Raw genomic sequence first — 23,763 nt, 5'->3', positions numbered from 1 at the left:
ATATATGTTACTCTCTCCTAACGAATTTATCAGCTAAAGTGAATTTCTGGTGTAGCTACTTTGCTGCTAGCCAAAAGGCCAGGCAACGAGGACAACATGTGCTAGAGATGGAGATGACTTTCCAACTTCAGCTGACTGCGATGCGATGCTTGCAGCTGCCACCAAAGGTACGAATTTCGAGTGTCGCTGCGGAGAGTGACCGCACGCAACTGTATGCAAATTGGAGCGGACGAACACAATCGCGGTAGCTTGTGCACCCCTGGCAGTGCTGAGGGCCACCGAAATGGACCACACGTGATGCGTAATCTGCACAAACAAGACCGGCACGATGTCGATTCAATTTCCAGGAACACGGAAGACACGGAGAAAAGTATCCTCTAAGCCGACACATCCAATTCGGAAGTGGCAAGTGCAGGTTCTGCTCTTACGTGTTGCTGCACGCAATGGCCCTCAATACAGGTGCACAGCAGCATTGCCTGGCGAATCGTGAAAGGTCGCATTTGGCATCCATCTGACATTAGCACGAAGCTACATAGGAAACCCATATAGGTAGGACAGTGGTGGCTGAGAACAAAGCTTCCTTAGGTTGTAACGAACCATATATAACCGATCAGACACACAGATTTGATTAGCAACCAAGCGGTAACAGGCAGTGTCGGAGCAAAGCATAGCACGAAGTTGCGTTTTATGGAAGCACTGACAGATACTACTGCCGCTTTTATTTGCCGATACAAGAACTATTTTCAATCTCGAATAACCACAGTCCTGCAGCTGTGAATTATGCTGGAAGAAACAGGCATGCAGTGTAACCAATACCATGCAATATACATTGTAAAACACCACTACCTGCATTTAAATAGGTGCAAACAAGCCAGCTGTTTCTGCTGTAGAGCAACGTTTTATGGGGCTCTCCTGTGCGGGCAACCTTTAGTATCTTACCTTTGTGATGGTACTAAGAAAATAATAACTGCCATACTTTCATACACACCAGTTACTCCTGCCTAAAACGTGCTCCGGTAACCCTCCCTCCCCCCTTCTTTAAAAAAATTGAAGTTCCAGGTACTTTAGTCAAATACTCACATGCAGTATATTACTCTTAACTTACGAAAAGAGTTGACAGCAAGCACATTTTCAGAAACAATACTGTTTCACATGTTCAGTCATAAACTTGACAACGCCACTCTCCGTCCTTCCGATGGAGATGTACACTACAAACTACTAATGTGCACTACCAGCAACGTGCACTAGCCAGACGACAAATGCAGGCACACACACACACACGCAACACTCTCTGAATAAAAAGCGGAACACCCCACCACTTGGGCACAACTCCCCCCCTGGGAATGGACATCTCTTTGCGGTGAACGTTTCCTGTGCCCTGCCACCACTGAGTGCAGCCCCGGAAAGAAGCCACCAAATCCTGCCTCGTGCACCGAGAGATCCCCAAAGCTTTGCAGCCCAGAAATGGCGCAAGCATACGCCACGACACCCCGAGAAATGTTACGCCCTCCAATCTGAACTGACGTCTCGCGGAAAAAAAAAGAGTGTTAGCCTGACGTGCACACATACAGCCCTACTCACGCAGCCGTTGCCCACTGCTATCTTGTCATGGCACCAACATACGTGGGAGAAAACAAAAAGAGTGAGAGAGCCAGAAAAGAAAAGAAGAAGTGGCCGAAATGTTGGCCAATGCTTTCAAGTTTCCCACCAACCCATTACAGTAGAACCCCGCTGATACGTTTTTGAAGGGACCGTAGGAAATAAACGTAAGAGACGGGAAACGTAAGAGCCGAAAAACAGGAAAAACGGCAAAATATTTAGTGGTACAGAATTTTATTTCAATTCTTACGAGCAGCACGAAAATTGGCGCGCTCAGCCGTGATCTAGCTCGATGGATTGAAACGCGGAGCTTAGGACGGCCTCATCCACAGAAATGTAATCAACGTATGTGATTTTTTTAACACCAACAGCTGTAGGTATGAAAGAACTAAGCACACGCAATCACGACCGGCGCGGCGAGTCCGACCGCGAACCGCACGCACGACCATGCGAGCTCCAACCAGCTCGAACTCCTCCCGTTCTCCGACAAATAACGATGATGATGAGTCTACGCCAACGCGATGGCAGAAGTGAATGCCAATCTCGAAGGCCTTGCTTTCGCAAGCAATTACGTCATACACGCCATTTTGTGCAATACAAATCTCAAAGGCTATGCTTTTGTCAATAGTAAATGCCAATCTCGAAGGCCTTGCTTTCGCGAGCAGTTACGTCATAGACGCCATCTTTGCAATTTGAATCTCGAAGGCCATGCTTTTGTTTGCATCAATTGAAAGATTCTGTTGCTTGCGCTTCTCATGCGGCTAATATTAGGGTCAAACGAGGCCAAGCTGCGTGAAAATGCACCATGGCCGCTCTCTTTGGTAGTCACTCGGTCGGCTCCGAGCGCACTTCGCGACGTATCATACGGGAACTGTCCGACAGTTACGACGTAACAGCGGGGTTCCCAATACATTGTATCCTATGGGAGCTATGCCGGGACCGGCGGAAAAAGACGTAACAGCCGGGAAAACGCAGCAGTGAGGAACGTAACAGCGGGGTTCTACTGTATCAGAAGGAGAAGCCGGCCTCAAAACACTTTCTCCCGACACATGCTGGTAATTTGAGTGATGGGACGAGGCAGATTCAAGCTGTAAGAGTTACGCCTCATTGCAACACCAGTTGGAAGAGATCCGAAAGGTGGCATCCAGTAGCACGCTGTCTGCCACGCCGACTGTTTTGTGCCATGTATGTATGTATGTATGTATGTATGTATGTATGTATGTATGTATGTATGTATGCATGTACGTATGTATGTAAAGCATAAATTCAAACATCAGCATTGAAGTTAAGAGTAGCATTTTCATTCAAGAGTAACATCTTTCGTGCTAGGAGGTTTCATGCGCAAGGCAACTCGAGTTTACAAAAGGGAAAGAAGGGCCAGGATTACCCTTATGTGGCTCTTGCCACTGTCAACACTTGAAAATGCACTAGCATTACTGTGCATGCACCACCCCTTTATGTTTGACCAACCCATGCCATTTTCTGAACATCTGACCACCAGTTTAGTGAGGCCTGTGACATATTACACATTCCGACTAGTGTGGTTTGAAATGCAAACCCCCACAGCTCCTGAGTAATACGACGCTCCACGATCATACTGAACTAAGCACCTTGGGGGTGGTGTTCCAAATGAGCCCACTACTAAGTAGATTGGCCATTTCAGCATGCTATGTTTGGCTTTGCTTCGAGAGCCAGTGGACCAGCACCAATCGCAATTGCCATCCGTGATCTCTAACCAATCAAAGTATGCCAAAAGGGACAGCCCACTCAGTGGACTCTTACGGAATACCATCCCAGCATTACAGCCGCGTGAGAAACCATAATGTGACGCCCGCCAGGCTAAAACTGCTTCGAGTTGCTCTTGGGTGGGGTGCCTTTCAACCGGTGGTATGCACTGACGTCAACGAAACTACCATAATGCTGCACAAGTAGTGCAGTGAAACGCTATGTGCTTAGTATTATATCTATCAACTCACCTGAAGTCAATGTTGCCTCCCGAAAGGGTTCTGCTAAAACAGAATCCGAAATCCCTTAGAATCCGCTAAAAATCCTCTGTGGAAATTTAAATGAGAAACATTAAGTACAATACTAGCAGTCCCATTTAAGGCCTACAGAGTATCGTAACTTACAGTACCCATGCGGTAAAAATAGAGGAAATGCTATTATATCTATGAAATTCGTTTACATCAACAGAAAAGTGCACGGTAATACCCTAACAAAAATGCTGCATGCTTTACATCATTTAAAGCAGAATCCTGATCATTTGAAATCTCTTATCTCGAAGTGATAAATAATTCAAATTGCACAACTGGTGCCAGCCAAGTTTTCTCATATCACCAGATCGCCTGTCACAACTACAGACTATGTTAAAAAAAAAAGAAAAGAAAGAACAATGTTCTTTTTGAAAAAAGTTTCACCACGTTGGCTCTGACATCGATGTGCCTCTGGAACATTGTGATAACTTAACCTGCAGCCCCCTTCGTTTTGCCCACTGCTTCAACACACGCACGTACCTTTCCTAGAGCACACCGCCTACAGGTGGGAAAGCTCTGCAGCCGTCATCACGAGTAGACGCAACCTTCGCTGTTTAGTTGACCGAGGTCGGGATGTCTGCTCCGCATGTTGGTTCAAATCTCCTCTCTCTACTTTTCCTTTATCATTACCCTACACTCTTGTGAGCAAGCTGCTACAGCACGGGTGGAAGATAGCTGCACCTTTTCCTAACAGTAACCACTTCTCGTACGGCTGGCATATCACGGTACACTCACTTATAATCATGCACCCCCCCCGGCCCTCCAGCCCCCCAAATGCCAGCATTTCTTTACTTTTACACCTGCTGGTGTGCGCTAAGACAGCACAGGCCGTATCAGTCCAGGAAAGTAGCTCAGGTAGCCAGCTGCGATACTCAAAGGGGCTCCATTTTACTCAAACAATTGCTGGTACCCTTGCAGTTTGAATGAACAAGGTTCTACTAATACGCTAGAAGACTCGCTTGAATAATTGCACGGCATTACTTACAGTATCAAGGGCAAGCATTGCATTTGACATTTTATAATAGCAACCCGCAAAAATTAACTAGAGTCTGCTAAATGTTCTCCAGGGCTATGCTACATATATATTAGAGATATGCAAGACTATCAACAAAAGATTCACTATCATTTTCACTATCATGTCGCTATAAACAAAACAATCCACTAGAACTTGTGGAATATCTACTAACATGGTAATGCTGTTTGCATCAGCACTGTCGAGGCTGTGAACAGGACAATATGGAGTCCTTGACGTCACGTGAATACTCCCTGTAAAGGCTTTCGTAAAAGGCCGCTTTCCTCCCCAAGGTACTGTGACGATGGCGACAATTAAAGTTAGGCGGCGTGGCTATCCCCAGAAGGCGTACACATTTCTCGGAGTGAATAAGACTGCAAGCAGGCGTGCACCGCTCTCCAGTGTGCAAACTGACCCCTCAATGAACACTCCGTAAACAACCTTTTACAGCAGCTGCAACCACGATAAGTGGGTCCCATCGAACAGGCAGATTACCTCGCCACTGCTAGGGTACCGCAGAGGGGTAGGTATGTGATTCTAGTTGGACACCATTCCAATTAGAAGCACCAGAAAAGCCGTTGAGACTCCGGTGTCATTCCTGTGGTACCAATGCAACTGCCACGGTACTATCGCGCTCAGTATGAGCTACATCACGCAAGCACGTGGCCGAGCGCTCTGCAAGGTTGTACAGTGGCGCCGATTACAGCGTGCTTTCGAGTTATCGGGAGAGAGTTTGGTTGCTCGTGCGAGTGCACATCGCCCCCACTTGCTTGCTTTCACCCTCGAAGTCATCATTTTCGAAGCTAATATCACCTCAGGGCAAAACGAGGGCGAGGGGGAAAGCAAGTGGAGGTGATGCGCGCTCGCAGGGAAAGGCAAGCTCTCTCCCGATAACTCGAAAATATGCTGTAATCGGCGCCACTGTACAAATTTGCAGAGCACTCGGCCACGCGCTAGCGTGATGTAGCTCATACTGAGCGTGATAGTAGTCAGAGGTGTCTAACTTTACTGCAGTTTTGTCCTGTTACGGTATTTTCCGAAGCATTGATATCACGCTTTGTGCCTGCACGAACACGCGCACAGACGATTTATCATTCAATCGACCACTTTTATAGCTTTCATGAAGAATGCCTGCTGCCCATAAAACATAGCTAAACGCTGGGACATTTCTGCTTGCCATAAAATAAAGCCTACAAGACTAACACCAACAGAACCAGCTGTGACGGAAACATGACGACAATATAAATGCTAGAACCTACAGGTTTATTTTATAGCTTGCCTTATAATGAAGGTAGTCTCTCTGTCTGCTTAAACTTTGTTGTAATGTAGTTCAATTGTTCTGCATTAGAACAAGGTGTGCCAAAACAAATAACAAAGTTAGTGCCATGAGCCTAGCTAATAAACTATTAGTGTTTTAGCTGAAAGTGTGAAGCAAGCATAACTAGTAGAGAGAGTTCTGCTGAGAAAAACAGTTTGTACTAGATATACTTTCTCTTCAGTCACACTGACAACGCTTGGCACAATCTGAGAGATCCTCTTGCATGCTGGCGTACGCTGGTCTTACAGACCTAAGCCAGCTACCTCAGTATGTGTACAATATGCTGCTTCCTGGCACGATGCGCACGACATTTCTTGTTGCTCAGCGGTATCGACCCAACAAACAGAAAACCCACGGTCTTACCCTTCTGCAACTGCATGCAATGTACTTCTTGAAGTCAGAAAGACAATTTTTGGCAAACGCCGTCATTTCCACAGAAGCCAGCCGAACTATCTTACTCACAGCTTCTGTGGAAATTAGTGTCCAAGTTCCCACTAGCAATTCGTCATCATCACCCTGACTATGCCCACTGTAGGGCAAAGGCCTCTCCCATGTTTCACCAATTAACCTAGTCCTGTGCTTGCTGTGATTGTTGTAGTCTAGCAATTACTGGAAGGATTTCCATCCTTTGAAGGAACCATAGCTGGACTTTGCGAACTGCGACCCACTTATTAATACATAAAACTCGACTGCTCATAGGTGCTACAACAGCAGCACTGCTGCTATTTTCGCTGTATCTGTGTGCACCTCAAGTCACTTTACCTTGGCCGTCTAACCCTAAGTAATGCTAGGCAAAATCAGTTTGCAAGCTGGGGTCACAGCAATGACCTCTGCACAAGCAGTCTTGAGCCACAATCCTCATGAACGGAAGCAGCAACAATAGTGCTGTGTCTACAGGTAGTCCCACCACCTATTTGAGAGGGACACGTGAAAGGATTCCCCCCTTCCCCTAACCCTTCCCCAGGCAGAAGCCCAATGCCACCAGGAGCCCTTCAGGAACAGCGACAGACAGTGAGGGGGGGCATGGCCTCAGTGGTGGGGTAGCGTTCCGCAGTCCCAAATACGTACCAACCTAGACTTGACCCGCTTCGGGAGCTCTTCTCCCTCGGCATAGATGTCCTCGCGCTTGGCCGTCCGCTCGGACTCGTCCTCAAACACCACCTGTGCAGGTCGAATGAGTTATCACTGCCTTAGTCACTGGCTCATTTTATGCAATACCAAATGACATCATAGGCACCATCTTTTAAACAGGAAATGCAAACAGCAAACGCAGATAGCAAGAATCGGAAATACAACACAGGTGAAGGCTATGGAACGTTATGCGACAAATCTTGTAGCCAGCCTATGATAAGCTGCGCGAAATGTCAACATGGCCACTCTCCATGACCCCTCAGACCAGATTGGAGCCACAGTTTGCAAGTTATCGCACTGGAACGGTCTTAAGTTGCAACATAACAGCAGGGCTCCCAATACATTGGATCCTATTGGAGCTATGCTGTGACCGGCCAAAAACAACATAGCAGCTGGTAACATGTCGCACTGGAGAACGTTATTAATAACTGGGTTCTCCTCTAGTCCAGGGCTGCTTCAGTGGATTTGAGCTACATACTCTTGACCTCACTTTGGAAAAAAAAAGGAAAAACAAGCCCAGAAGTAAGACAAATTGACCGGACATACGCTGATGCTCTATCAATACAAACCGTCTTTTGTCCTTGCGCAAAAACAGTACATGTCCTGTTTCACCACACTACTGAAACCAGCCATCAGTCCGCTCCAAATACAGTCGTCGACCGTTTATTCGAACGTTGAAAATTGTAGTGTGCACGTATCTCACAGGAGTATGGACACTAGCGTGGGTTCGGACTTAGCGAGCCACAGGGCCGCGTTTGCCGTCGCCTCGCGTGAACTAGCGCGCCGCTTCACACGTACGTTTGAGCACAAACAAAGGCGCCGAGTGCAGCGCGGCAAGTACACAGTACTGCTCTCGAGATCCGCAACACTTTATTGCTTGCGGTAACACCACAAATGCCGTACAACGCCCGCTCCCAAAGGCGGCGGGAGAAGCAAAACAGGCTTCACCACGCCACGGGCGAAAATACAACACAAAGGGTGTTGCTAGCACATCTCCGCGGACAAAGGGCTCACGCCGCTGAGGGAACCGGTCCCTCGCGACTATGCTGCGTACTCTCACGATCCGCGACCACAGGGCCCGATCGCTCAAGTGAGGGCAAACTCCGCTCACGTTGGCTTCGATAGGTACGGTTTCGGCGTAGTATGACCACGCGTTAACACACCGCACCGCTCTTCGGCCTAGCGTTCGGAAAGGACAACGTAAGGTAAGCACTCGCCGCTGGCACAAGGCACCGTTAGCGAACTCCGTCAGAGCGAGCCCAAAGACAAAGGAGCCGACAGACGGGAAAGAAAATACGTGCTTACCCTACGAGGTCCAGGAAGAGTCTGACCCCCCCCCCCCCCCCCGCCGCACGAAACGTCTCGCAAGATGTGAGACTCGAGCACAGCGCCACCGTCGAGTTCGGCGCTGGCGAAAGGGAGGTTAACGTCACTCCCCCACTTGCCCAGCGCCGTAAGACAGCGGAGGAGGGGAGCGTCATATGATCGGACGTGAGGATGGCAGAAATAGGCGAAAAACCCGCGCAATGGTGACGGGCAAGCCTCAATCCCCACAAAATTCGGACATGCTCGTTTATTCGGACATGTTCGTGGCACCGTCACTCATCACATAGAAGTAACGTAAACTCACGACCGAAAATTCAGACGCCCCACAGTACGGTGTTCGATTTTTCGGACTCTGGCTGGCTGATCGAGTGCGACATTGAATGACATGACAAGCTGTCAGCAATGTTTACATTATTTTTGCTTGGTTGCCAGCACTGAAATGTTGCACTGAGATCGTGCCAGTATCAAAATCCACGCAGAAATTACCGATCTCGAAGGCTATGTTTGTTGGCTACACGTAACGGTTGCCTTTTGGCTTTAGCTAGTCAAGTATCCATTGAGTGGCTACCACGGCCAAACAGCAGGCCAAGCCAAGCCATGATCGGAATAGGCTCGGTGCGGCATTTGAGGTGAATGACGGGGCGTATGAGTACGACGCGGATCCTAACTCAGACAAAGAGTATGACAACACGAGCACTGCAACACCAACTAGCCCAACGTCGTTCCCTTTTGGGGTTTGAACGTTAGCGTCAGATGTTTCTCTTACTAGGCCTGATCTGCGTCCTGAGCTTTGCATCTCACTCCCTTGTTTGTCGCTTGGAGTGCGAGGCCTGATCTGCTGAAGATGCTCCGACGGCTCACATGGACTACAAGGCCCTGATGATGGCGAAAAAAGCAGCGATTATTCACCAGGTGGAAGGCGGCCAACCTCAATCCGAAGTTGCTTGGGTGCAGCTTGGGTGTTCTTGACGAGTTGTGCGATGAGATCATCCGTCAGCTACTTGAACCAGCGCATGTGGACGGTGACTGCCGAAATGACACGCCTCCCACCCCACAGCCATCAAATGCGGAATTAGTGTAGGCCGTTGCAGTGCTATTGCTGACCCACAGGGATGGCCACACATTAGTTGAAACACAGGCCGACTTGGTTGCGCGTACCGTATTTTCTCACATATAACCCGCCCTCGCATATAACCCGCACTCCTAACTTTGAACTCCCTGAAAAAAAGAAAAAAAATCCTCGCGTATAACGCGCATGCTTAGCTTAAAAAAAACTGTTTTGGGAAGTCACAACTGCACAGTCACAATCTCGTTTACAAAAGAACTTTATTTTGAAGCGATCGCCGCAACATTGACGGCTCCGATTCCCGTTTCTTCAATCATCGCCCGACTCGCCGCTGTCGCTGCTGCCATCCAAGGCTTCGTCGCCGCTCTCGAAGACGCAATCGTCTTCAATGCCATCCAAGCAATTGCTGATGGCGTACTTTTTGAAGCTCTTGCGCACCATGTCGGCCGGAATCGCCCCCACGCATCCACGATCCACTGGCACAGCAGCGCAATGTCTGGCCTCCGCACGCAACCCGTCGGTGTGAGGGCGTAAAGGCCGTCGGCCATCCACTCGGCATACAGCCGCTTCACGTGCGCCTTGAACGGCTTATTGAGGCCCACGTCCAGTGGCTGTAGCATGGAAGTCATGCCACCGGGTATGATCACGAGGTCGGTGCGGTGGTCAGCGAGGCGCGTTTTCACTGCGTCAGTGCACTGGCTTCGAAACGAGTCCAACACCAGCATCAACCGCCGTGCCAACATGGCGCCCAGCCTCTTCTCGCAGATCGTGCGAAGCCAGTCACAGACGAGGTCACCATTCATCCACGCGTTATCTTCGGTTCGCACAACAATCCCTGGTGGCAGTGCAGTGCTGGGTAGCGTTTCACGCTTGAAGATTACGTACGGGCGCAGTTTGGTACCGTCCGCCAAAGCGCACAACATTACTGTGCAGCGTAGTTTGGTGTTTCCGCCCGTCTGTACGTTTACAGATTTCGAGCCCTTTTTCTGCAGAGTGGTGTCCATGGGCATCTTGAAGTACACGGGCGTTTGATCGGCATTTCCCACCTGGGAGAGCAAGTAGTTGTGCTCCTTCCGCAGCCCGATGACGTAACGTTGATAGCTCAACAGCTTATCCTCGTAAGCGTTGGGAAGCCGCTGGCACATAGTCGTTCGCTGCTGCATCGAAAATCCGTGCCTGGCCATGAATCGCTGGAGCCATCCACGTCTCGCACGAAACTCGCGTGAGATGTTCATCTCGCGGGCCAACCTCAGCGCTTCCATTTGCGCCATCTCCGTTGACACAGCGTGGCCGCGACTCCTCCACTCAATAAATTTGACAAGCTGCGTCTCAAGAAGGGGGTACGCACCAGTCTTCAGGCCGCGAAATGCTCGGTTCTCCTTGTGTGCACTTTCGAGACAGGCCTTTTTTTTCACCAGTCGCGAATGCAGGACTCGTCGACGTCGTGCCTCCTCGCAGCAGCTCTATTGCCGATTTCTTCCGCAGCAGCTATACACCAATTTCACAAGGAGGCTGCCATTTTTAAAGCTCGCCACCGCCGCAGCGCCGTCTAGCGTCTTCGATGTTTTGCCGCACTTCCGGTGTGTGGGGTTCCGTGGCGGTGTATGCAGCGTATACGCTCAGTTCACAAGGTATTGCTATTCTTCGCGGTACACGGGCAAAACAGAGGAACGCTTCGCGAGTGTAAAGGCGCTGGTAAATAATCGCTTAGCTGTCAGCTTCAAAATGGCTGAAACAGCAAGCAGCGGCGGCCGACGAGACGTTCCCGCAGCAGCGCCGACGATGAGTAGAATGCAAATGCTGTTCTTAAGCAGCATGTGTAAATTGGCAATTGCTTTGTATGTTTTGTTATAGCTAATCTCGGTGTGGTTCTTGGAATATGCGCTATAAGAGAGGGTTAACATTTAGGACAACTCTCGAAGTAATCGGAGAAACGTAAATGGAGACGAGCGAACACGTAGGCCATTGTCCAGCTGCGCGCATTAGTGTTTAAGATGACTCTCGGGTTTCCGTGCCGTGATTATGCCAGTTAAACGTTACTCTAATCCCTAACAGACCATTTGGTTTCGCTTAGCACGTCGCAATACAATGTTCATAGAACGACAGGAGCCCAAACACCGATGCCTGTGTTCATTCGTGTAACCGTCGTAGTTAAAAGTTTGTGGCCTCTGATCGTCGCACAGGATAAGAAACAGATGTACGACGGGTGAGCTCAAAATTCGGTGTAGAAACAACACGATGATAAAATGAACATAAGCCTGTTGCACATCTGGAAGCATGACATGGCGTAAGTTCGCTTCGGCGCGAGCCGCCGCCACTAGCGATACGCCGAAAGGGCGCCCGCTCTTGGTAACAATATTGTCAGTCTGTTTTCTGGCGAGTATTTGAGAAGCATTACGACGAGCGCACGTGTCCAGGTAACGACCTGGCTTTAACGAACGTGGGTCGATTATTCGCGACACCCAGGTTGCCGCGCAAAAAAGAAAAAAAAAGGTTCGGTTGTCATAACGCTACCTTAGTTATCGTCACAAAATTGTCAAGTCGAGAAAGAACGTGCTCTCGACAAAACGTTAGAGACACGTACCTGCGCCAAAGCACACATGTCCGGCAGGCCATTCTGTCAGGTAGGTTGGAAAGTGCTAATTCGATAACCTCGAAATTGGACGCACAAAGATGGAACATTTTCTAGCCGGAGGCATTGTAAATCATATGCTGTAGCATAGAAATCAGAGAGGTTGATGTTATGAGAGAACAACTCTTGGCCAAACATTTTGTGTATTAATCGTCAGCCTTGACATTGGTTCTCTTTGGTGCAGATGATAAAGTGTACCAGCACCCAAGCACAATCACAAGCTGGTGTGATGACTGGAAAATGTGGCCATAATTGAAGACAGCACATATAATATACTGTTTGCGGCAGAAGAAGGCGTGCGACCTGTGAGAAGCGAAGTCATTTAAAAGCATTGTGCACTTCGCATGCCTTGGCTGCCAGTCTTTCAGGGTTCCGTAGCTGTTGCCGCAGCCAAACACAGCGCAGTGGTAGGTTGTCGACTTGTTCTCGTCCGACATTTCGATTTGCGGCAGCACAATTGCTTCAGCGCGTCGAAAAATGGAAACACGCGGACCTCTCACGCACCACGCAGTGCAAAACTCGGGATTCCGCACACACCAGCGGCAGCGGTCGGCCGAGGTGGAGAGAGAGAAAGCGGTGAAAATACACCGGTTCGAGGCTACGCTCCTCCTCTCCGTGAAAACGGTCTATAATCTCGAGTTTTTCTTTCGCGGTGAAAGATTGCCGCCGAGACCCACTCATGGTGCCTCACCAGACAAGGCTGACGAACGGTGCAAACTGGCCACAGCTGACTCGGAGACAGACGCTGTCAAATCGCTGTTGTGACGCTGTTGACCAAGTCAAACAAAGCACGCAAAAAGTGTATAAACACGCTACGGAGGGGATCTGTCTATGGCCTGTGTTGGCTTTTACTGGCTTTGCACCAGATGATGGCGATGGGGATGCGGACTGCACGGCAGGCCATGCATTGCCGTGAAGCCGACCTCTACTTCCGGATTATTCGCAGGTAACCCGCACCCCCACTTTTCAGGCGATTTTTTTTTCAATTTTTGGTGCGAGTTATATGCGAGAAAATACGGTAAGCGTGCACGTGTACAGACGCGCATTGACAAGTTTTTTCCGGCCGCTGGGCCAATAAAGGTGCGTTTTTCTGGTGAATCCTTTTTCTCGGACTCCCGATTATTCTGACTTTTCGGCGGTTTCCGCTGAGTCCGAATAAACGGTTGGCGACTGTAGTAGCATCTTCCCAACCTATTGCATTGCATCTTGGAGAAGTCCCACAGTGGTAACCAGCCACACGATACATGGAGCACAGTGTGATCATGCAGAGAAAAACGACAGATCCCAGATCTGCCACTGTGAGAAAACACGATCTCTCCTTACCGTGTACAGGCTGACTGTTTTGTGTCCCTTGAAGACAGCGTGGTACAGCTTGCCGTCTGTCCAGTTCACTTGAACTATGTCACCGGGGTTGGGTGGTCCTGCCTGCACGCAGTCACGGTCCTGAAAGGCAAACGTTCCACTGCCGTTACAGAACAATGGAGAAAACAACAGCCACATAAAAATACTTCGGTAACGAATGAACGGCAGTGTCTGGGAACACACTGGCAGAGTTCCTGTCGCTGCTCCACTAGTGACCCTGTACTGACTTGTGTTCCCACCCAGACAGATGAATTTTCCCTTTCCAGGCTTATGCGGCAGTGATTTTCTATGCACAGCAATCTGCTCTGAAAAGTCCTGGTCCCAGGTTCAGATCTTGGAAAAGGACAAATTTTTCATCAAGTTTTTGTTTGGCAGAAATCTGTACAAACTTTTAGCGTGGCCTTGTGCTTCAAACACATGAATGACAGCTTTTCCCTTCCATAGGCTTTACAAATGTAGACTCTACCTCTTCGCGTGTGCTAAGCATGGTGCACACTTACCACTATGTCCTCTGGCCGTAGGTTATCGCAAGAGGAGTTGTCTTCAAAGTCGACCGAGTACAAGTCCTGGCTGCGGCTTTCCTGCACCCGACCCCAGTAGTAGCGGCCGTTTTTGTGCTTGGCCACCACGCGATTGCCGGGCTCCACGGGAGGAAGGGGCTCGGCCGGAGGGCGCTGCAGCGAACACAACAGCAAGTCAAGAACGCTTGGAATGTTGCCCGCAAATGGCTTAAATGCTTCAGTAAAACTTTCGCTTACACTGAATGAAGGAAAAAAGTGGAAATTTTAAGGGCTCGCTTTTATTTGTCATACACAATATTAATGAGAACTAACAGACAATAATGCCAAGGAAAGTATAGGGGACGTTATTAGTAGTAAATGTAATGCAAATGTGAAGAAAGAAAAGTGGACGAAAAGATAGCTTGCCACGGGCAGGGACCGAACCTATAACGCGTCCGATGCTCTACCAACTGAGCTACCGCGGCGGCCATCCTCCCGTCCACTTTATGGGGTATATATGTGTATTAAACGTGGGAGCGTCAGTCTGCGCCGCCAGTAGCCGTCCACTTTATGGGGTATATATGTGTATTAAACGTGGGAGTGTCGGTCTGCGCCGCCAGTAGACATGACGGCGAGTGGCTACAGGCGGCGCAGACTGACGCTCCCATGTTTAATACATATATATACCCCATAAAGTGGACGGGAGGACGACCGCCGCGGTAGCTCCGTTGGTAGAGCATCGGACGCGTTATTCGAAGGTCGCAGGTTCGGTCCCTGCCCGCGGCAAGCTATCTTTTCGTCCACTTTTCTTTCTTCACATTTGCATTACATTTACTACTAATAACATCCCCTATACCTTTCCTTGGCATTACTGTCTGTTAGTTCTCATTTACACTGAATAAACACACAAAACATATTCCTTGCCGTGATATGTCCCCGAGGCTCGGTTCTTCTCATGCAAACATTTCACACAGACTATTAATACCTGCGAAACCCGGGAGACATCATAACATGACATCAAGTTTTGATGTTTTCGCTCAATGGACTCAGCCTTATGGGGGGGGGGGGGGTCCATGTTGCTGTTGAGTAAAAATGACAAATTTGGTGTCATTTTACTCGTATTGAAACGATATCGGGGTGATGCCATTTGTATTACTCTAGCACCATTCTGCAAATTATAATTAAAGATATTAATGGGAGTGAATGCGAAAAAATAATCAACAGTGAGTGTTTATTCATTTTCTTACCTACACAGTGCTCTCAAGTGAATAAAAATAGCATCACCCCCAGCAGCATGACCTGGGCATTTAGGCCATGCACTTACATATTGGTTTTAGTACGCCGAAATTCCCGAAAAGCCCCGTAAAAAGCAGGCACTAATTATTTTTCCAACCTCAATATTTTTTTTTAACTAGTGCAGCTATTGAAAATCTAATTACAGATTTAAAATCAGCATAAAAACCCAGTCAAAACAGTGAAGTTTGGTTCATATAGACTCAAAAATGAAAACTTTTGAGGACCCACACCCCCCATTTAAGGGGGGACACTGTACTTGAGAGAGAAATGCTAAATTTTTTCATGTATTTAAAAACAAACTTAACAGTATGATTCAGTTTTTAATGCTGATTTTGAAAATGTAATTATTTTTTTCCTATGTCGATTAGTTTTTGAGATATCTTAAAATTAATTACCCATTGTTTCCAGGTACGGTACACAAAAAAATTTTATTAGAGAGCTACTATTGACACATGCCTAGATACTAATGAACATAAGGCACACAGGGGTAGGAATGCTTTTTAAAGACGATAGTCTTTCTTGGGGAACTTAAACGCAGAAATTTTGGTCTGTCTTTCTGTCTTTCTGTTTGTCGGCACGTCACCCGATTCAGCCAACCGGCCAAAGTTGAACCACTTGCTTACCGCCCACCCATCTTGAACTGGTACGGCTGTTCATACTTGTGAACATTGTCGATCAAAAAGTAAATACTACGCATATCTGAGGCGTAACATCATTAGGTAAGTATTAGGTGGTGTGTTCCTTTAATAGAAAATACATAGATACGCAATTTTAAAGACCTTGATGGTATGCGTTTAACGTTGAGACAGTAACGCGTTTATTAAAAGATTGCCACAGCTGAAGCGATCAGCGGTCCAAGCCGAGCAAGCGCGAGCGCCAACAACAACCGTCTTCGTCTTCTTCTTTCGCAGGCGTTCTTGTCTGCGCCCTACCATGTTACAAATCACTCCCCCGCGGAAAAGGAGCCATCCTGGCGACCGAAGGAACAGGTACAACTGGTGGGTCATAATGCGGCTTCAGTCGATCGACGTGAACAGACTGGCGGCCGCGACGACGGCAGTCCGTAGATGATTGAACAGGCTCGATCATATAGTTAACTGGGGATGCTTGACGTAGGACGCGGTAGGGGCCTTCGTACTTAGGCAGTAGCTTTGTGGAAAGGCCAGTAGCGGAGGAGGGAACGCGAAGCCACACCAACGTTCCAGGCGAATACGATTGAGGAGGCAGGTTTTCGTCGTGACGGTCCTTCTGGCCCTACTCGCCCTACAATGTTACAACCCTAGTTTCTTAAGGTGCGCTGAAAATGCGACTGCGCTGAAACTTGTCTTCCTCCGTGCCCTCTGCACAAGCTCATGTTGTGTTTCGGTTTCGGTTCAGTATTGCATTTTACGAATGACAGGGGGCGCCGCTCTGGCGTTCCTGTTTTACCCAGGCGACGTGTAAGTAAGAGAGTTTGTGGAGAGTACTGGTTGAGTGCGGACGTTTCTTCTCCTTCGGCGCATCGCGCCAAACAGCGTGTTCGGGCTGGCCGGCGTCCCCACCGGTCGCGTTGGTCACCGCCGGTCTTCGCCTGCCGCTGCGCCGGGACTACCAGCCCGCAACACAGCACTCATGTTTCACGACGTATAGTCAGATGGCGTCCATATCTCACGCAGCGCCTCTTCTATCGTCTTTAGACGACATTTGCAGCGAAGCACGCAGACACACGGCCAATTTTTTGATCTGATGATCTTTAGCTAGGTTGTAGCACCTTGATTTCCAGTGTTGCAGACACACCCACTTTATGCTCCAATTTTGTGCCAAATATAAAATGTTTGAAGATATTATTCAAAAATTCACAACTACCCCTGTGTGCACTACGAATAGAGCTACATGTCACAACAAAAATGACAGTCCTAGCTGCTCTGAAGGCAGAGATATCTTTCTGGCAAGTTTGCAACCGCAGCAAAATTTGAATCCTGAGAAATCGTGAAAAAACACAACAAGTGTTTACAATAATTTACAATTTCAGCATTCTCGGTAGGCACCAGGCAGGTAGTCCTTCTGCTTTGAGTCCCCTAAATGCCTTTTTTTTAACGCCCGCTGCATGTTTTCTGCAGAGGCACGCTTGCGAGCTGATGCTGTTGATCTGCGACGGTCTTTTTCTGCCATGCGTTTTTTAGCCGAAGGTCCAGGTCCAGACACATTCATTGTAGCGAAGATCTCATTCAGCGCTGTTTGGTGATTGCCAGTGGTCTTCATAGCGCGCGTGGCAAGAATGTTCACAACGAACGGGTTACACGTTTTTCCGCTGTTCACGCGCGGCGAGCTCCACACCGGCGCGTTATCACCGCAGATCTCGCACGACGTAACATTCTTTACGGCGAGGCCGTATTCGCGCTCACCTATGCGCAGACACATCGCCGTCGCACCCTTTGCACTTCACGTTTGACTGCAGAGCGTTTAGAGCGTCGAGGCTCACCAAAGCGAAGCGCGTCTCCATCACATCCGAGCCAGCCGCGGCGTCGTCCGTGGCAGTGTCGTTTGCACAAGCGAGAAGACCCGATTTTCGCGTGATGGCCGGCGTTTATGCTAGGTTCCGGAGTTTTACTTCCGCGTCCTTCTCGATCGTCAACAAATCAGCGGGCTCCAACATGACGGTGTCGCGCCGAAACGTCTGTCGAACGTGGTCGCTGTCAGAGCCGCTTTCACCCGCTAGGCCTAACCCACAGTCAGCGTCTTCGGGGGCGCTTGGTACGGGAGGCAAACTACCGTCGACATCTTCTGAAGGTGATCGGCGCTTCTTTTGAAAGTTGTACACTTTCCATTTCTTTGTCCGCCCACCGAATTTGTACTTCGTAGCGAACTTTGGCGTCGAGTTCGGCATGGTTGCGCGTTTCAGCCGCGTTGTCCGACGCGAACTCCCGCGGCCCGAGCAGACGACTGTGGAAATCTGCCAATGGCGTGCGCGCTCACTGTCACGTGCACTGGTAGACCAATAGGACCGCGCATCGGGACTAGCTTTTCGCGGGCTTTTTCTTAGTGGCCGCTTGGCGTATGCAGTAGTGGTGGCGCGAAAAATAAAAAAAGAAACGCGGCTCTTTCGAACGGGACCAAGATGGCCGCGATCAGAGACGTAGAATGGCAGCTGCGCGTCCTGCAAGAAAGCCCATTTTTGCGCGTCCATCGAGAAATATTCGCGTCACAGGCATGATATAAAACGCTACTGCGGCTAAAATATTAATCCGGGACGCGTGAAAATTTGCCAGATTATGCATCAGTCACTGTAAAATCCGAAAATAACATTTTCAAAAAAAAACGATTTTTTCGCGATTTTTCGGTTTCAAAGACCCGTGTCCCCCCTTAAGTGTGCATTGAAGAAATAGTGAGGAGATGTGTTCTGATCAAAAGGAAGCTACGGAATAAAAATCCAGCCTTATACAGTTTCCTCAGAACACTGCAAATCGTGCAGGGAGAAACATAATAATATCTGGGGTTTAACGTCCCAAAACCACGATATGATTATGAGAGACGCCGTAGTGGAGGGCTCCGGAAATTTCGACCACCTGGGGTTCTTTAACGTGCACCTAAATCTAAGTACACGGGCCTCAAGCATTTTCGCCTCCATCGAAAATACAGCCGCCGCGGCCGGGATTCGATCCCGCGACCTTCGGGTCAGCAGTCGAGCGCCATAACCACTATACCACCGCGGCGGGGCGTGCAGGGAGAAACAAAATAGGGACATGGGTGGGTGGGGTTGGTTACGGTGGAGAAGGTGTGCGCGTGTGATTCTTCGGGTCAGAGGCGACACAGGGTGTGCCAACGTAGGCAAGGCCATCCAGGACCCGAGACAATGGGCAGTCTTCAACAAGCCCTGTCAAGACTATGGTACAACAGACTGCATCAAGGCCCTTTTTTTGGCCACTCTCAGCAGGTGCTCACATTCCTGATAACATATCTTTTGGGATTACACAGGTGACGACACATTCTAAAATGAAATTGCGTGATTGAACGTCCCAAACTTATGCTGGGTCTACAACAGATGCTGCAATGCAGAGCAATGGATTATTTTAACCACCCAAAATTTAAAAGCACAATTGTTTTTGCATTCTGCCTCCACCAAAACTTGGTTGCCGTGGTCGAGAGCCAAACCCACAACGTCACGCTAAACAGCAAAAAGCTGCAGCCACCACGTTGTCGTGGCAGGTAAGTTAAGGGGGGACATGGGTCCTGAAATTTTTTTTTTAATTCTTTGTCGATTGAGATGAAACTTGCGGAGTTTATGCATATTTGTGTGCAGATTTCAAATATGCAATTATTTTTCTAGTATAACATGTAGTTTTTAAAATATCAAACATTTCATATGCTTTTTGGGAGCCCCAGTTTGCCTAAACTGAGAGAGTTACAAAGTAATTAAGCACATCAGAATGACCTGCAATGAGTACAGAGTGCAAGGAAACAAGAATGGATGTTCTAAAACCCATTTGAACAAAAGTTATGGCTCGATGAACATTCCAAATTAGTCTACTCCAAGCTGGGATTTCAGCCACAAATATTCAACATGCCACAACTTTTGTTCAAATGGGCTTAGAACATCCATTCTTGTTTTCTTGCACTCTGTACTCATTCCAGGTCATTCTAATGTGCCTAATTACTTTGTAACTCTCTCAGTTTAGGCAAACTGGGGCTCCCAAAATGGCCCATGGAATTCAAAAACTACACATTGTACTAGGAAACAAACTGCATATTTGAAATCAGCACACAAATATACATAAACTCAGCGAGTTTGATTTAAATTGGTAAAGAATTGTAAAAAAAGTTTTCAGGCGCAGTGTCCCCCCTTAAAAGGATCGTCAGAAATCATCCGAATACCAGGGTGCTGTTTTGAAGGAACCTAGCATGCTGAGTGCAAGTACTGCTGGACCACAGCACACGCTACCTCCCGTGATGTGACAAGTGGTGAACGAGTTGTGTCCTCCCTGACCTTGGTGTCGCTCTGGGTTGAACTGTGCTTGATGCACTTGATGAAGATGGGCAGCGGCCAGTCCGAGGTGAGGAATGAGACGCCCGCTGCGTGGGCACACGTCACGTGGAATGCCGTCGTGCACTTGCCCGACGTGCACTGGATGCAGGCACCCAACTCCAGGGGACAGCCGAGCCGGTCCCGTAGCTTGTGGCAGTACGTGCAGCGCTGGGAAGAACAGGAACACGAGGTTTGTGAGAGGATGGCACGGAGCAAGGTTAAAGGCACCGACAACCAATTTTTATGGTACCTGTTTTCTTTAGAGCAATGGAAATCACACCAATCAGGGTGCCTAATCACGGACGGAATAGTAACGCAGGAAAAGCCGTGAAACATTTATAATAAGAATTTTTCAATCAGCGACGACTATGAAGTCGTACACACAACACATGCTACAAACACTGGGAGGTTAGCGCGACACTAGTTCTCTTTGTGCCCAGCAGTTTGCTGCGCATGTGTGCATACCTCGCATGCTCCGCAGCTCGACATGTTCGACTAGTTGCCGCGAAGGCAGCGCCAGTTCTCAGTGCGCAACTCCTTTTACCTTGTAGATAGCCCAGAATACAGCGGAGATGGATAATATACATACTCTAATTTTGAGCAGTAATTATGATGCGCATGAAAACATCAGACTACAGTCATACCTCGTTAATACGTACCCGCTTTAAACGTACTAACGGTTAAAACGTAGTTGCGACGAATCCCCGACCGAGCCCCATAGAGCCCAATGCATTCGCTGACCGCTTAAGCCGTAGTGGTTTGCCCTATGCCCACCGGTTAGTGCGTACCCTGCGCCCGAGATAACTTTTTGTGGCATAAAATTTTACTGCACCGCTGAAATTCTCGACGCCACAATGGGCCGCCAAAGGTTTTCCGTCTTTTCAAGAAGTGCGGAGATCGGTCGATCACAGATTCCAACTTCCGCGCGATTGCGGCGACGCCTTTGCACGTTAGCATCGGGAAAAAACGAAGGCGAGGCGGCGGCCACCGACGAGCGCGCCAGCATGACTTATCGCCGACAACCTTATCACAATAAGTATCTTCAGCTATCTGCCCGGGCACGCGTGCAGCACAGCGCTACTCTACTGCACGCTTTTACTTGGCGACAACCTCAACGCGCTGGGCCGCCGATCGTTGCCGCCTCGTGCGGGGCTGTGTTCAAGCGCGCACCGCTTTGTAGAAACGAAAGCAGATCGCTGTTGCGGAGTTGAGCATTGCGGGTCGCGGACGCCACGAAACCTCGCTGCATTGACGCTATCACGCTAAACGCACGCGTACGGTACAGCAAGCGTAGCGCTGTTGTAACCATATTGCACGCTTTTATTAGGCAACCACCCAACGCGCCTCCGTTCGCTAACAGGACCGCTACAGCGTCGCGGAGGAAGCTCGACATCGCTGCATTAACCGAACAAGCTACTCGCCGCATCTGTGCACGGTCTGGAACGAAGTGGGCACGAAGAACAATCCCACGACTGATGCGCGCGTGCGGTACAGCAAGCGGCCCGGTAGTGACGGCGTACGTGAGCCGAACAGGCGACGCGCTGCACGCAACTACCCAGGAGACGATCGGCTCCACACGGCTGCTCCACACGGCCGTATCGCGTGTCAGTTTTCGTTTAGTAGCAGATCGCGGTACAGACGCATACACATATATCGCGGAATGCAGACACTGTCCGTTTTGTCGCTATGTCGGTCACTGCGTATCCCGGACCCTTTATTAGTTTCGAAATGCTCTTTGGCGTGGCCACCGCGTGCTATCAGGCGGTCGTGCGAGAGTGCTAGGATATTTTCTCCACTTTGGCAAAAAGAAAGAAAAGGCTTTGCGATGGGTACTTTAGACAATATTTGCTGTGGCACTCTATTTCTTTGCTGGCGGCGATAACGTACGCCAGGAGAGGCAAACTTGTACTTGTTGGTTAATGCGTACTACCGTTTAGTGCGTAGTTATGCCGCGTTCCCGGCAGGTACGTATTAACGAGATTTCACTGCTACATACAGCAAAGTGAACAACTCCATAATCCAGCTTCTGCCGGGCTGCGTGACATACCAGTTTTTTTACATTTAAAGGGACACTAAAGGCAAATAATAAGTCGACATTGATTGTTGAAATAGCGGTCCAGAAACCTCGTAGTGCTACTTTTATGCCAAGAAAGTGCTTATTTTGAAATAAAATCCCGTTTCAGTGGTCCGCATCGCGATAGCGCACTTCAAATAACCCGCCTGAAATCAGACTTTCATACGTCACTGCTGCCGTGCCCAACGTTGCCCGCCTTTACTGCACGGCAGCCGACACTAGTAGCAGCAGAGTGAAAGTAGCGGGACCCACAGCAGCAACAACGGCCATCGAAGCCGTCGAAGCTCACTGCAATCGCCACAATGGATGTGGACGGAGAACTTGACAATGAGACATTGGCTCGCAACGCTGGGCTCCAATTCAGCGACTTGAGCCCCGATGAACGCGGTATGCTGCTGAGGTATCGTAGTGCCGGCGCCGTTGCATGCGGCATTTTGTCGAACTTTCTGTCAGAGCGACTTTCACGAGCGCGCAAAACACACGCGGCAGTACGTGATACCGAAACTACCACTGAGATGCGACCGCGTGAGCGAAGCAGGGTGCCGGGCGAAGCGCAGTTCAGCGAAAACGGAACCTTTGAACCACGCGCGCCGTTCCCCATGGCAACGCCACAGAGGTTCTTTTTTCCATGAATCAAATGGAAACGAACAAACAGCATTTTATTACGTCTTTTGATGCACGGAAGGTTCTTTTTTTATTGCGGCTAGTTTGATTATTAGTGATTTATTGTAGGCCGACTCTCATATGTCATCGAGATCACTTCGAAAATGTCCCATTCGTGGCGCTCATCAAGTGATACATTTAGCTTAATTTCTCGGTAAGTAGGGCACTGCTTTTGATAATATTGCTGTTTTAGAAGTTGTCATACATTGAGCTTTCACTCTGACATAAATTGTTATTTGCCTTTAGTGTCCCTTTAAATGCAATATAGAAACATAAATCTACTCGGATCGCCAAAAGAATGCTTCAATCTGTAGCTATAATTCATAGTCTTTTCATTAATGGCAAGATCCACTCACATGCTCTGGCCAGTTGTCGGTCCCTTTAACAATACTGTAAGCCTTTGTACAGGCCCACACAAAAAGTGGGTTATAAAATATAAAAAGAATGTGCATGAGCGTGGTAATAACAGAAATAAAAGAGGAGGGGTGACTTTTGGGCAGCTTTCACTTTCACTCAGATAGCTAAGACAAGTCTGTGCTTGCGGGTGAAAGCGTTTACGGCACTGTGCCCAGACAGTGCGACAGGCAGTTTGCACTGTACAACCGTCACTACAGCCACATTAAATCCTGCAAAAGTGAACATCAAGAGTCACTGTCCGACAACACGGCCACAGGGTTCGTGCAGGCAAAGTCAGTCCAGTTCTGCACAAGCAGGAACTGGCATCAAGCCGGTGTGAACCACTTCGCTAA

At 48.8% G+C, this 23,763-nt stretch overlaps 1 protein-coding gene across 4 annotated transcripts in view; it reads right to left on the bottom strand.

The window, feature by feature from the left end:
• LOC119404698 (lysine-specific demethylase 4A) overlaps positions 1-23,763 on the bottom strand; it is a 54,628-nt gene that overhangs the window by 4,180 nt on the left and 26,685 nt on the right. For all 4 annotated transcript variants that reach the window (XM_037671331.1, XM_037671332.1, XM_049418978.1 and 1 more), the window contains 4 exons: positions 20,194-20,445; positions 13,980-14,153; positions 13,441-13,560; positions 7,035-7,123 (listed from right to left, as the gene is read on the bottom strand). In XM_037671331.1, coding sequence (XP_037527259.1) covers positions 7,035-7,123; positions 13,441-13,560; positions 13,980-14,153; positions 20,194-20,445 — 635 coding nt within the window. The remainder of the gene's footprint in view (positions 1-7,034; positions 7,124-13,440; positions 13,561-13,979; positions 14,154-20,193; positions 20,446-23,763) is intronic.

Source organism: Rhipicephalus sanguineus, chromosome 9 (genome assembly GCF_013339695.2).
Source record: "Rhipicephalus sanguineus isolate Rsan-2018 chromosome 9, BIME_Rsan_1.4, whole genome shotgun sequence".
In the NCBI taxonomy this organism is placed as follows: domain Eukaryota; kingdom Metazoa; phylum Arthropoda; class Arachnida; order Ixodida; family Ixodidae; genus Rhipicephalus; species Rhipicephalus sanguineus.
This window is presented reverse-complemented; position numbering and strand designations above follow the sequence as displayed.